The sequence below is a fragment of the Callorhinus ursinus genome, unplaced genomic scaffold, assembly GCF_003265705.2.
Source record: "Callorhinus ursinus isolate GAN/ISIS: 27379988/994484 unplaced genomic scaffold, GSC_fseal_2.0 scaffold39, whole genome shotgun sequence".
In the NCBI taxonomy this organism is placed as follows: Eukaryota; Metazoa; Chordata; class Mammalia; order Carnivora; family Otariidae; genus Callorhinus; species Callorhinus ursinus.
Window position 1 is genome coordinate 10,540,322 of NW_027397101.1, and position 14,581 is coordinate 10,554,902.

Sequence of the window (14,581 nt, forward strand, 5' to 3'; positions counted from 1 at the left end):
ATGATCAGCCCTTTCATACTCTTTTTCCTTGTCAACATAAAGGCAAAAAGTATAATACTCTCTAGAATGGCAGCTTTTCAAGAGTTGCAAATTTGTACTTGATTACACGTGTATCTCTAATACCTAGAATACTGCCTAGCAGTGTTAACTGAATGAACACCTAACTCAATGAATGAGTTGTGATACATCCTCACTCTCTTCCACTTGCTCTTTTTGTTTTGATTTACTTTTCTGCCTACAGGATTCACCCTTATATTTATTTATTTTTGAGGTGGAGAGGGTAGGGAATGGCAAGAGCCTGGAAAACAAAGATAAGAAGTTGAACAAGATATTATTAGTTAATGTGATTCCTGATTTTGAATTCTTGAAGGTCTTCAGTAAACCTTCAAATATTTGAAACTGAAATAGTTATTATAAGAAAGGTGATTCAATATTTGCATATTACTCTAAGAACTATAGAATGATAATATTTAGCCAAGGGATTTTCTGAAAATAATAATAAAAAGACATTTGAACAAATGTTCAAATATACTGGACTGACATTTTTCAAAAAGTAGATGATCCAAATTTTCCCTAGAAGTGTTTCTGAATTATTAAGGTAAGTAAAAATATTGCTAATTAAAGGTGTGCTTACTGATACTTAACAGACGTTAGCTTTGCTATCACATTTATTGTACAGTATAGGTTTTGTGCCTATACTGTATGGATAGGTGTAAGTATGCTTAATATAGTTATGGATATCCAATACAACATTACTATTTTAAATGACTAAAATGTTGACAATGGCATGTACTTTTGTTCTCATGTCACATTATTGCTTTTTATATTGCATATATTTGATATATATGCTTGGTGGGGGATATGACACCAATTACAACATGTGTGTTACATTTTTTAGGATCATACTTCCTGGAAAGCAAAGATAATTTGTGTTCATTTTTGCAATAGTTCCAGACATTTGCAAGAACCTAAAGTCATCTTCAGTCTGACCCTTTTTACAAAAGTGTTCAAGAATTCTATAAAAACTTATAAAAACAATTGGTACCCCAGACACTTACTTTTGTTTTCTTTGTTTTAAAAATATTTGTGATATTTGTAACTTTGGTTACATTTAGTGCACTTAAATAAAATAATATTTTTTGAGCACTTCATGTATAGAAGATAAGAGGTAAAGTTAAAATAGAACATAATGCCACTTACATTTTGATTTTTAATGACAAGACCCATCAAAATTTTAAAACATCTATTATTAGATCATGTTGATTTAATTCTCTCTTTCTTTTTCTTTTGCCCTCATGGATTTGAGCATTTATTAATACTTACTTGCATTTTTCTATCATGTACTCTCACCAGAGTTCTGGATTAATATGAAACCTGTTTGCATCAGTTCTATCATATTGGTTGATAGTGTCTAACGTTTCTCATTCTGCCTGGTTAGTGCTCCTGCCCAGCGTATTGTTAAATATACTGATGATTATCATTACTTAGGCTATCAGTCCTTTTAAGAATCTCCTTACCTAGATACGTGTATTTTAAACGATACCATAAATATGATTAGACTTTGACAACTGAACTCAGATGAATTGATTCATTTTAGAATTTCAAGGGTAGACTTTGTAGGGACATTAGTCAGGAGACTTGAATGTACCCAGACCCTCAAAGCAAAAACCATTAAGCGTACCTTTGACAGTGATCTGTGCTATTGCTTCAATGACACCCAGTGTTGACATAGCAACACAGGTGTAATTTGCTGACTGTCTCACATCATTCAGTTCTAGTACATTTCTTCCTATCGGCATATCATCTTCCGGTGTCAGATCTTCTGCCCCCAACATCCATTTCACATAAGGCATTGGTGACCCCACGGCCACACAGGTGATATTAACACTTCCACCTGGCATGATTTCATGGTTAGTAGGTGGGATAGAGAATCTTGGTGGGACACGGCGAACTGGAACAAAACACAAGGGAAAATGATAAAATAAAAGGCAAGATAAAGTGGCTTGTTAAACATATGACATGCACTGTACAAACACAATTAAACAATTGGAACATATTGTGGATTTTCCAAAAACAAAACAAAGGAAAACTATGGATAATACAGACCATACAAGTATGGTATGTGTATACACAGAAAAAAGTATTTAGTTTAGTCATTGATATCTTAGACACATTCATACAAAAGTTGATTCAGACCTACAAGGGCCCCACAAAACAAAACAAACAAAACAAAAAAAACTATCTACAAACTAACAATACACAAAAATCATGCATAAGATAAACACAAAACACATACATGCATGTATATAGCAAAGATCTTATGCATGCATGTATGTGCAGAAAAGGGGGCTGGAAGGTCACCAGCAGGTTTAAGTTGAGTATCAAAACCAACTTCAGTGCTGTGCACTTCCAGTTGATGTGAATGTATGTGTGGGACCACATTGTCACATCCCAACCCTGGAAAACATCATCTAGAGGACACGAAAGTGCAATTTATTTGCTTTCAGACTCAGAGTGGATGCAGCCTCAAGACCTCCACTAACACTGGAACACACACGGAAATATATACACATATCAATTTATGCTCACAGAAGAAGAAACAAAGCCAATGCCAGTAGAGATACTGGATTGGGTCATGCAAGGCATGCACAAGATGAAGTCTCGAGGCCCGTGCTTAGGACAATGGGGAAATGGCTGGAATCCAAGACAACAATGACAAAAGAAGAAATAACAAGGAAACGGCACTAAACATAAAAGGAGGAGGTAAAATACAGTGACTGAAACAGGGATTTAAGTGATGATAAGGCTCAAAGAAGGAATACATTAGATTAAGCTAGGTTATCAAAGATAAGAATTGCAAATTCAGGAAGGGAGCTGGGTATTTCACATTTAAGATTCCACTCAGTTCATATCTAAGGTAAAATGACATAGATGATGGTAACAAAATCGGGTAAGAGGCTTTTTATGCTTATATTCAATTGGAAGGACACTGGGTCTAAAACATACAATGAAACATGATATTGAGAGAAGAGGTCATATGAAAGCAATGCAACACAGAAAAAATTACCAAGCAATTATAGTTCAGTGTTCCTGCTTCAGATAATCTGCATGTTTATGTGTGCTTAAGTACATGTGTCTTGGACAAGGAGAGGACAAGAGACAAATAGGCTTCATCTTGGGCTCTTATTGGCAAAACATTACACGAAGAGTATTTTAGATCAAGAGGTAATCATTAGGAGCATACCTTAAATATGGATAATAAAGTGATTTTTTAAATTATAAATAAGTCAATAAACAAACAACCTCATAACCCCAAGAAAATGATAAGTAAATAATTCTGTCTGTAAACTTTTTGGCTGTCATTAAGGTTGAGATAAACCTCCACTGATTCGAGAGGGCTTGCTGTGATGGCCTCACGGGTGAATGACAGGCAGAGGAGAAGAGAGAGCTAGGCATGCCTCCTGCAGCCAATTCACAGGTTACACAAAGCAAGCAGGAGCCACGGGAGGCTCTACGGTGTCAAAGAACATATCAAGAAAATAGAGGATAGTTTAGTCTTCATGCTTGGGATTAGGGGAACAACTACAAAAAGTCATTCTATGGGCAGCAGGCATCCTTGTAAGACAAAAATTAAGGTGAGGCAGGAGACGGGAAGAGTGGAGCAGGAAGGAAAGCAGGAACACTGACCGAGTTCATGGGACCTGAGAGAGTTAAGTGTTACCAGTTACCATGCACCCAGGTACATTCTCGCCCATCATGCACCACGGTTAGATACCACCAGCAAGCACCGGAAGCCATGGCCAGGGCATTCTCTGCTAAAACATACCATTAACCAAAAGAAGACCACAATGCAGCTACATTCATTTCATTTGTATTCTTTGTTATTGGTTTAATTAAGAGTTTTGTAAGGTGGGTAAAAAGTAAAAAACACACCAACCTTCTCGCAGCTCTGAGGGATGTAGGGGGTTTGATGCAGAACACAATGAAATGAGGAAAGGAGAAAAACAAGGGAAACACAGAGAGAGTAAAAAGGCCATATCAAGGCTTTCAACTGCTACTTGAATATCTTTATTTGCTCTAGTTAATCCTTCCTACCTCAGCTGAAAACGTTAGCAACGCCTCATGGACTAATACGGTATTAGAAACAATAGCTAGCATCATTTTGAAATTTTTCCATTGAAGAAGGTTCACATGCCTCATGCAGCAAAGGAGGTCACCGTTGTAAGAAAAAGGATCAAGGGGCTTTCAAGGAATTTGGAGAAGAAATGGTTTCTTCATATTCTCCCACCCCAGACTCCAGAGAAAGATAGGAGAGGAAAACAGCCCCACAGAAACAAAATTATCTCAAACAAAAATTTCAAAATCAAGCTAGGTATTTTCCTGAGGAAACCCATCTTATTGTAACTTAAAGCCCTTGCAGTCTTTAATCTATTCCCACCCCCACCCATGCCTTTTGTAGTTATTCACAGACACGTAGACCAGGAATAAGAGCATTTCCATTGAACAAAAAGCTATAGGAACCAGCTTTGGAAAACTCTGGGGAAGAAGAAATACTTCTTTCTAATTGAAATGAAAGGCAGAGCCATTCATAAGCTCAAAATGTAACCATTTATATTAGTTTATGAGAAAATATGAATGTATCCTTATAAGTCAATTCTTGTCCCAAGGACAACTAAGATTATTTGTTAAAAATACAATCAGGGTTCCAGGGCAATTGAAAATTAAACTTTTCAGAATATTAATAACTTTTTAAAATGTGTGCAAATATATGCATAGACATATGCACATACATAAAACCACCTGTTCATAAATTTTAAAAAGTATAAAAAGAAAGGAAATATAATTGTGTTATTTGCATGGGAGCACCTTTTCTTTTTGTTTGTTTTTTTGTTTTTAAGTTAGCAGCTTTATCCTTACAGCTCTGCAGCAGAGGTCTTGAAGACATAAACACTTTTATGCTTGGAGTTGCACAGAAAACTGATTAGTAGCACACCAAGCAATTATTTCAGGGTTTGATAAGGAAACAGAAGAGAAACAGCAACAGAAAAAAAAGAAGGAAAAGAAGAGAACTTCAAACAAATGCCAAGCATAGTTCAATCAATGCAGTAAAAGTAGAAATCGAGATGTAAAAATGCAAATATACTTACAAACTTCAAGCCTCAGGATAGGTTTTACTCAAAAGTCGTCATTTTTTTTTTTTAACAATAGGGTTAAGATCTTTAATTCTCTATGTACTAAAATGCTTCAGCTACTGTAATTACTAGCATATCAGCTTGGTACCTACTGACATAACAACATAGATCTTGTGGGTCTCTCAACTCCCCCTGAGTCTTAATGAGGAAGCGATGCCAGGGTGACGTCATTCCTACCTCTGACATATAAATTGGCAGGGGCAGAATAGCGAGTGCCCGCGCTGTTGGTGGCAACACACTCATATTTTCCTTGGTCAGATTCTTCACTCTGTTCGATCTGAAGGGCGCCTGTATGGATATAAAATATAGTGCCAAAGAGATGGTCAGAGAAGGCTTTCTCAGAGCAAAAAGCTAAACCTCTTAACAATATGAAAAGCCCTGCAAAGCGAAGGTCCGCTCAACGTCGATTCAATCTCTCGCTAAGGTGCACAGACAGAAAATGATGCGATGAGAAAAACATATAGAGATTATTTTTTTTTTACATCATCAATGCTAGCATAAGAAAACAATTATCTCTTTTCCCAAGCAAGACTTCTAGTCATAATTAATATTCTCATTTCCTAGACTAATAAAATGAAGATGGGTGAGACTGCTTCAAGGAAGTATGGCTTTTAAATCAAACAAAAGATTAATTTTTGGTTTTGTTTTGTTTTGTTCCATTTTGTGGTACCAAAAGTGGCGCAAAAGATAGGTATGCTCAAAAAAAACCAGGCCGGGTTTTCAAGAAAGTCTTCTGCTGAAGAAAGGCAAAAATACGCAGCAAGTACAAAAAGGCTGCACAAAGCAAAAAATTAAAATTAGTCATTATATATTATGAAAATATTACTTAAAGAAACAAAACTCCCTTAAGACATGCAGATTTTGAAGAAAAGAAAGACAGTTTGCCACGACTTACAATCATTTATTACATTTGCTGAAAAACAAAGAGCAGTTGAATTAGAAGGTTTTAAAAAAGTTAAAAAGCACGGCCTATGCCAGTGAGAAAGAGCCAACCAACCACTGCTTGAGGACCTCGAGGCGGATCCCTTAAGACACCCATCAAAATCCACCAGTGGGATTAGCAGTGTGGTGTCACAAAGCCCCAAGAAAAATACAAAACAAGAATTCTAAAAGAAATGAACACTGAGTCAAAGTATGAAAAACCAGCAATATCACATACCACCAAGAATACTGAGCACCTTTTGTTTCCATAGCCTGAAGGACAGAAGATCCAAAAATCCAGAGGCGAGTAATCCAAGAAAAAAAGAAGTGGGGGGAAAAAACATTGCTGTCAGGTTGTAGGCGAGTGGGATCAGGTGGAAAGGGGAGTCATTCTTTGACTTTTAAGACAGTAAGAGAAAAAAGAATTGAAGAAGAAAAGCAAAAACCTTTTGAAAGATAAAGACAAAAAGCAGATGTTCCAGGCTGTCTTCTGCATGTCTGCCACTGTTCTCCAGACCATCTTGGCTTTGGTCCAGAACAAGAACAGCTAAGGAAGAAAAAAATGATCTTTTTTTTCTCCGATTGGACAAAAAAAAAAAAAAAAAGGAAAAAGAAGAAAAAAAAAGAAAAAAGGAAAAAGGAAGAAGAAGAAAAGGAAAAAAAGAGGGACAGATGGTACGCTGTGACTGGTCTGTGGTCTAGAGACCTGGATATGCTTTCTTTGAAGCATATCACAACTTAAATAATCATTTCCATAAAGAAAGAAATGAACAAAACAAAGAGAAAAGGAAAAGAAAAGGAAAACTCACAATATGAGAGTCACTGATCATAACCAAACAGTACAAAGGGAAAAAATAAAGTTGATGGACATATTATTGGAATGATGTTGAAAACAGGACAAAGATGGGAGTAATGAGAGGACAGAAAGAATGAGCAAGATCATTCTGTGAACGTTAGTTCAGCACTCTTACCTCTTATTGGTGTACCACCTGGGTGGATAATATGAATGCAAATAAGATTAGAAAGAAGAAGCATTAGTACGAGAAGGAGGAGGCTAGGGCTGGGGAGAAGAATTAAATTAGATTTACAGAATTAAATAAGGTCTTAAAAGAAACTTGAATTACTATACTGGTAAAACAGGAATATATTAGATAGTATTATTAGATTACAAAAGCAAGTTGCATTATACCACAGAGGGCAAAGACCACAATAGGCATCGCTGCCTCTCAGAGAAGCAACTGAGTTCTTAGGTCTGGGGTCATATCAGGTTAGAATCATATCTTATATGCCTCATATTCTTAAAAAAATAAATAAAAACTAAACAATACTTTTTAAAGACATAGTTTAGGAAAAATACTGGCTAATCTATTTAAGTATATATATAGATATGCATATATATATATACTGTTGTAGGAAATACTAATGACTAACTAGAAACAAACACTGTTGATTGAATATCTTATGCTTCTCACTATGCTACATTTGTGTGATACAACTTGTGTACTATTTTATTTTTCTAGACAGTGTTCTTACAATAACAGTTCTGTGGATGTGTGCATGTGTGCGCCACTACCAAGATCTGGTGTCTACACTGACAGTTAGTAAAATGCATGCCATGCATTTTATTAATAATAATAAAAATAATAATAATATTCTGGATATGGAAATTAGTGGGGTGAAGTGCGCTTCAGAACTAAGCACTTACCAATAGATTCTGGAGATTTAAATACGGAGAGAAGAAAGACAGCATAAAAATATTATTATATTCCTTATAATTTGGTACAAATTTTTCAGAGTTAAAGCTTTATATACTAAATCATCTATGTTACATGTGAATAATTAATTCTTTATTTACAATAACAGAATGCTAATCTACACAATTCTGCTGACAACAAGCAAAAGAGGCAGTTAACAAGACGCTTTAACATCACAGGACAGGTCAAAAGCTGAGAATTCTGGGAAGACAGGCAGTTAAGTTAAACAACTTAGAATTCTATATCAATATTACTCCCAACGTCAAAGTAAACCGCTTATTACTACATGTCCCAGGGAAATCACCCAGGGACAGGCTCTAAAATTTAAGAAATTTAGAATTATCTCTATTTTTAATCTAAAGAGAGCAAAGGAATGAACCTGGGATGGGGATGGGAAAGGGACAAAAGGGCAGCAGGGAGAGAGAGGAGAAAGCAGCAAAAGCTGGAGTCTACACCAAAAGCAGACTTCTGTAGATCCAGTCACTGGAGGGTTCAAAACTCTTTAGTGTGGGCGCACACTACTGTGGCTTATGTGTAGAAAATGCTCACTCACAATAATATAATAATAAAATTAATCAAAATCCCCTCCTTTCATTGGTACTTGGTAAAGGACTTTTGCAAAATACATCTGGTTACTCAGGAGATAACATTTCTGTGGTTTATGTATTAGTGAAAAGGAAGCAGATGTGACCAAACTTACTAAACTTTGTTACTTTGATGAGTTCAAATGCAGAAAAGACAGATAAAACACACTTTAATAAAACTGAATCATTTTAGTGTTTAATATGAATCTTTTGGTTTTTAATGGATACAATCATTGGAGCTCCTTGCAAGTTCTGAATGAAGTCCAATGTTGAAATAAATTTGTTCCAAAAGAAAACAGAGAAAGAAGAAAGAGGAGAAAATGGATCCATCAAATACTGCAAAAAGCAGTAAATTAAAGAATTATCAAAAATACAGTCACAGCAGTGAGCAATGAGGATTAAACAGAAGCTGCAAAACACAGAGAGAGAAAGACTCTGAAACAGGCTATGACATCACAAACATGGACAACACATTAAATAACAGAGAAAGAGAAGAGGGAGAAAAATCAATACCAAAAAATTAAAATAAAATAAAAATAAAAATAAAAATAAAGAAAGAGAAAGCTAAAAAAAAATATCTTAAGAGTTAGTGGAAACAGTAACAAGACCCTACCTGATCGTAACTGCTTAATACGGCCATTGTTGTTGCTTGTGTCCACAGGTAAGAAATCTTTAAACCAAGTTATTTCTGGATCTGGATTCCCACTGGCTGCACAAAGCATGGTGGCAGTGCGTGTACGCTCGACCACCTTCAACTGTGGGCCCATGTCAATGGTAGGGAAGCCCCTGGGAATTTGATCCTCTGCAAGACAAAAGGTGATACAAACATTATGTTAACAAGTCAGACACTCAAGATTCAAGAGCTTTTGCCCACTAATCTTTCCCCTTACTTTACTCAGCATTTGTTGAGAAGCTAATACAAACCTGGCAACATTGCATTATCAGATTAGGATGTCACAATGTTGTTCCTGGCCAGAAGAATGCACCTTCTGTATAAGAGACCAATAACCTGACGAAGAGCTAAGGCACATGTGATAAAGACCATGATGAAAAAATGCATCTGGTTCTCTGGCATGATGGAGGGAAAAGAAATTACAGAATGTGTGCCTGAGAAGGTCAGTGAGTACCAAAGGAGGCTCTGAAATGGGCCTTTAAGAACAAGTGGAAGTATATTCCTCAGAGTAAGAGAGTATTTTCCTCTATTCCAAAGGCCTACACCATTTTCAGTCACTAAGAGCTGAAATTCCTAAATTTTGAATCCTCAGCTCATCCAAAGTTCACTTCTCCCTAACCTATATCAAAATTGTCCCAGATCAGGGTGCCTGGGTGGCTCTGTTGGTTAAGTGTCTGCCTTTGGCTCAGGTCATGGTCCCAGGGTGCCTGGGATCGAGCTCCGAGTCGGGCTCCCTGCTCGGCGGGAAGCCTGCTTCTCCCTCTCCCGCTCCCTCTGCTTGCGTTCTCTGTCTCTCTGTCAAATAAATAAATCTTTAAAAAAAAATGTCCTAGATCTTAGATCTTGCAAAATTAAAGTCCTCTTAAATCCCCTAAACATGATGATCCACATGACTAACTTGCATTACCAGATCTTCCAGCCAACATTAGAAAGGCATATTCTATCTTGAAGAAATTTCAAATTTGAAGGAGTTTGAGTTATATGGGTGATGATGATTATCCAAATTAGAACTTGGCTGTTTGTTTGAAAACCATTAGGAAACATTTCAAATTCTCATTGGGTCTGGCATTAATTTAATCAACCCTCCTTCATTACCTCTGATTAATTTTCATGAGCCTCCAATTCCAAAATTACTCAAAAGCACAAACACCAGTGAGAAAAAAAATTAGGACTCACCAGATATGGCACCTCACTTTTCCTTGGCTGTAGCCTGCAATTTCTTGTATGATCCTATGAGTTTTGCTGAAGTCTGGGTTATAATTTCTAGGGAAAAGCCTCCATTTTGATGCTTCCACTGTGTTGTCAGTCAGATCTATGTGTTCTCTACTGTCTCCCTTCTATCATTATACGATAAACTCAATCTCCTAAATCTAGCTAGCAAAATCCTTTTAAATCAGGCCCCATTTTTCTCTGCCTCTCATGAATGATATCCCCCACAGGCAATTTTCTTCTCACACTGTAATTCTTAACCGTTTCCCAGACAAATCATGTTCACTAAGTACTCTGTGTCTCTGAAAAGCCATGCAGCCAAAATCACCTTCTTTGTAATAAAAAGCCTCTCAAATATATTTAATATTTTCCTCCTCAGAGCTATTGTATAGTAACTAAAATCCATTTTCTTGTACTTATTATCATCAGTTTATCTCCCTACACCATGTGTTCCTCCATGTCTCATTTGTATCCAAATCCCTTGCCATGATACTAGTCTGGATTACTTGACTTTTTTTTTTTTTTTTTTTTTTTTTTGAGAAAGAGAGACAGAGAGAGAGAATCTTAAGCATGTTCTACACCCAGCACGTGAGCCTGATGCAGGGCTCGATCTCACAACCCTGAGATCATGACCTGAGCCAAAATCAAGAGTCGGACCCTTAACCAACTGAGCCACCCTGGAGTCCCTGGATTACTCAACTTTGAATAGAACCTCCAATGATTCCCAAGGTTAAATATAAATATATCCTAGTGATTAAAAACTGGAAAAAAAAAGTTTTTCTACTACATATAGTAGAAAACTACTTCTGGTAAAGAGTTGATCAGAGAAATAGCTCAGGACTATAGAGAGAGATTTTGAATAAATGAAAGTTAAAATATTACCAAAGAATAAACCTCCCAATAAAGGGAAGGTTTCCCTCAACAACAGCTCCAGATTATTGTAAGAGAAATTGTGGGGCTAAGAGAACAGGGAAAAGTGTGGACCCTGGCTCTCCCGCAGGGAGATTTATGAAAGAACAATGGAAGCTACTAAGGCAAGTTGAGTTTGACATCTCAATTCACTAGAGAATATTTTCCTGTCCCACCAGCTAGTTACAGCTGGAGACTAAAAAAGTTATAAAAATAGTTCACTTCAATGAGCAACATTTTAATTAATTTGAAAGATATGACTGTTTTGAGGAAGCAGGAATACAATCTGTTTATTTGAATGCTTACACATCATCAGCCAAGCAGAAGTCTATGGTAGACAAGTGTCAGAAACAATAGTTAAGAATGAAATTTCAAGATGATATTTCAGGGCTCCAAGTTGGAAAGTTAAAAATTGCAAATGGAATAGAGCATTTTGTAAATTAGACTAATTTTGATTACCTACTCCATTTGAATTTCATCAGGCTGTTCTTTATGACTTTAAAGGTTTCATCAGTATGATGTATTTACATCTATAGCATAGTTCTACCGTTACTTAAAAAACAAAAGCATAAAGATCAATAGCCATTGTACCATACACATCACATTAAACATCTCACTTGTCAGCTATTGACAGAAAATGCTTCAAAGGAAAAAAATAATTCAAGTGCTCCAAAGTCAACTACACTGGCTTAGTTACCTAGAAATGAGTTTTTTTAAAAGCTCTTAGATTTTGTTATTTTCCATATTTAAAACCACCAATTTAGGTTAATAAAAAATCACCTTGAGATCCTTGAACTGATTCTGCATTTCCCAGGGCGTTGTATCTACCCCCAGGCCTTTGAATACTAGTTACATTAGCATACATTAACAATGACCTACTAGTCATTACTTTTCTTCTACAGGTTCATCTCTCTGAAGAACCAAGCCAATATTCAGTACCAAGTGGCAAGTGTCAAAGACTTAAGATTGTTGCCACTTACTAAAGGCTCTTACTAAAGAAATCTAGAATTAATAACCATTTATAAGAAATGAAGTCCTCACCTTGGGGAGAGCTGACAAAATTGACTTGTGCCCTACCCAAAGCAGTCTAATACATTTGCATGACCTTTCTTTTTCCTTCTTGGCTCATAAAGAACACTCCAGAGCTCCCTTTTCATATACACAAGTGCACAACAAAGATAATCTTTCTTGCATACTAATCGGACAGTGGATGTAAAGAGTGTTCCTTTCTTATTTTTAATAAGGGTAATTAAATTCTATCCATCCCCCCTTTGCACAGAATCTCTTTGAATGTACTTTCTTCATTAAATTTTCATGAGAAACATCACAATGTAACAGATTCAAATAGCCAGAACTCTTACACGTTGACAGTTGTGGCTTGTTTCCAGTTTGACTGTCAGGTATTTGGCAATAAAACTCAGTATTCAACATAAAACGAACTGTAGAAATAATGAAATTTCTAATTGGGCTGCTTATCTCAGTGGGTGTAGTTTAGAAGATGTTAATTGCTTTTTTTTCACCTTCTACATTTATTATTGATTTATATAAAACTGCCTTGGCCATTTGATAACATCAATTTTGACAGCTATCAATGTATACTACCAGGAACTTGGGGAAAAAAAAATCAATACCTTTTACATCTTAACCACATAAACTTTTACAGAAAAAAAAGCAGCTATCAAAAACTAACAAATTGTCAATATGTTAGCAGCTTTAAACTTTTACATGAGGTGAAAAGAAAAACATTTTGTCCTATTCATTAATGTGCTCATTAAGCTTTAAAGTGCCTTACTTATCACTGTTCCATATTAATATTCAATCATGCAGAATTAGCTATTAATTCATCAACAATTTAAATCAGACTTGACCTTCACAAAGCCATTTGGTTTGTCATTTTGAGAGGCCATTAAAGGGCAGATTACTACATACTTGTGCTTAGTGAATCATGGAAGTCGTACATATTTTGTTTGGAATGGCAGCTATAATAGACCTGGAAATATAGCACATTCTTTGAATCTGTTTGGTGTCTTAATGAAATATGCTGAAATGAAACATACAGTTCCATTAAGGAAAGGGAAACATGAATGTCAGCATTTTCCAGAGTTAACTTCCCACTTCTGCAGAACTTGTGTTAATAACCCCTGACCTACCCAGGACCTGAATGGAAGGTATGGGGAAATAGTCAGATACTGTTTTGTAGGGAGTCATGCTTTAGATATCTGTGAATGATCAAATAAAAGCTTTTGCATAATTTGCTCTGTTAAACTACTTTCATTGTTCATCCATAAACAATTTTTGATGTTTTTACTTGTGCTTCAATTCCGCAAACACTGAACCTTTCTTACTTGATAGGAAACCACAAAACTAAATTGCCTGCTAAAGCCACAGCCTCCTTCCAAGGTGGCCCAAGCAGTTCATCTTGCCAAATCTTGCTGAGACTCTGAATGAATTCAAATAGACAGGTGCTTTGACTCTGGTCCCAAATGATTTAAAGAAGTTTTCAATGAAGGATTATTTGCCATGGTGCTATGTTTCTAATTTATCATGTCAATTACATCAAAAGTATGCTTTTAAAAAAGCAGCATTAAAAGATTTGGCAAATACACCTGATAATTTAGTTATTATGGACAATGTAGAGGTTCTGATGAGAATGGTAGTGCAATCGAAATCAGAATCTGGAGGAACAGATAAGTAGTTTTTTTCTTAGAGAATTCAGCCCCCTGAATCACTTTTCTGAATACCAAACAATTCTCAGTGGCTCCTTGTTTGAAGCCCTCAACTGGTGTTATCAATCAACCCCTTAATAAGTCAATGAGTATACTTGAACTCATAAGCTCATGGAGGACTGGGCTCTGTGTTATTTCCTTTGTAACCATGACAGTGTACAATAAACATTTGCAAATACACACGTTTAGGGAGTTGTGGCAAACATTTCAGCACTCACTCATGTGGCATCTCTGAATTCCTACTGGGTTTATTTAATGCCATTCATTTAAACAGTTATTCATTCTTTTTTAACATTTTTTATTTAAATTCAATTAATTAACATATGATGAATTCTTAGTTTCATAGAGTTTAGCGATTCATCAGTCTTATATAATACCCAGTGCTCATTACATCACATGCCCTCCTTAATGTCCATCACCCAGTTACCCCATCACTCCACTCCCTCCCCTCCAGCAACCCTCAGTTGGTTTCCTATGATTGGGAGTCTTCTAAGGTTTGTCTCCCTCTCTGGTTTTGTCTTATTTTATTTCTTCTTCTCTTCCACTATGATCCTCTATTCTGATTCTTAAATTCCATGTATCAAAGAGATCATATGATAATTGTCTTTCTCTG

General features: G+C 36.1%; 1 protein-coding gene across 24 annotated transcripts in view; it reads right to left on the reverse strand.

Annotated features, from left to right (window-relative positions):
- PTPRD (protein tyrosine phosphatase receptor type D) overlaps positions 1 to 14,581 on the reverse strand; it is a 758,123-nt gene that overhangs the window by 188,432 nt on the left and 555,110 nt on the right. For 13 of the 24 annotated variants that reach the window (XM_073880761.1, XM_073880763.1, XM_073880762.1 and 10 more), the window contains 4 exons: positions 9,065 to 9,253; positions 7,085 to 7,102; positions 5,370 to 5,480; positions 1,682 to 1,951 (listed from right to left, as the gene is read on the reverse strand). In XM_073880761.1, the coding sequence (XP_073736862.1) occupies positions 1,682 to 1,951; positions 5,370 to 5,480; positions 7,085 to 7,102; positions 9,065 to 9,253 (588 nt within the window). Of the gene's footprint in view, positions 1 to 1,681; positions 1,952 to 3,937; positions 4,364 to 5,369; positions 5,481 to 7,084; positions 7,103 to 9,064; positions 9,254 to 14,581 lie in introns of those variants that run through there. The other 11 variants (XM_073880782.1, XM_073880774.1, XM_073880773.1 and 8 more) reach the window with 2 other exon arrangements.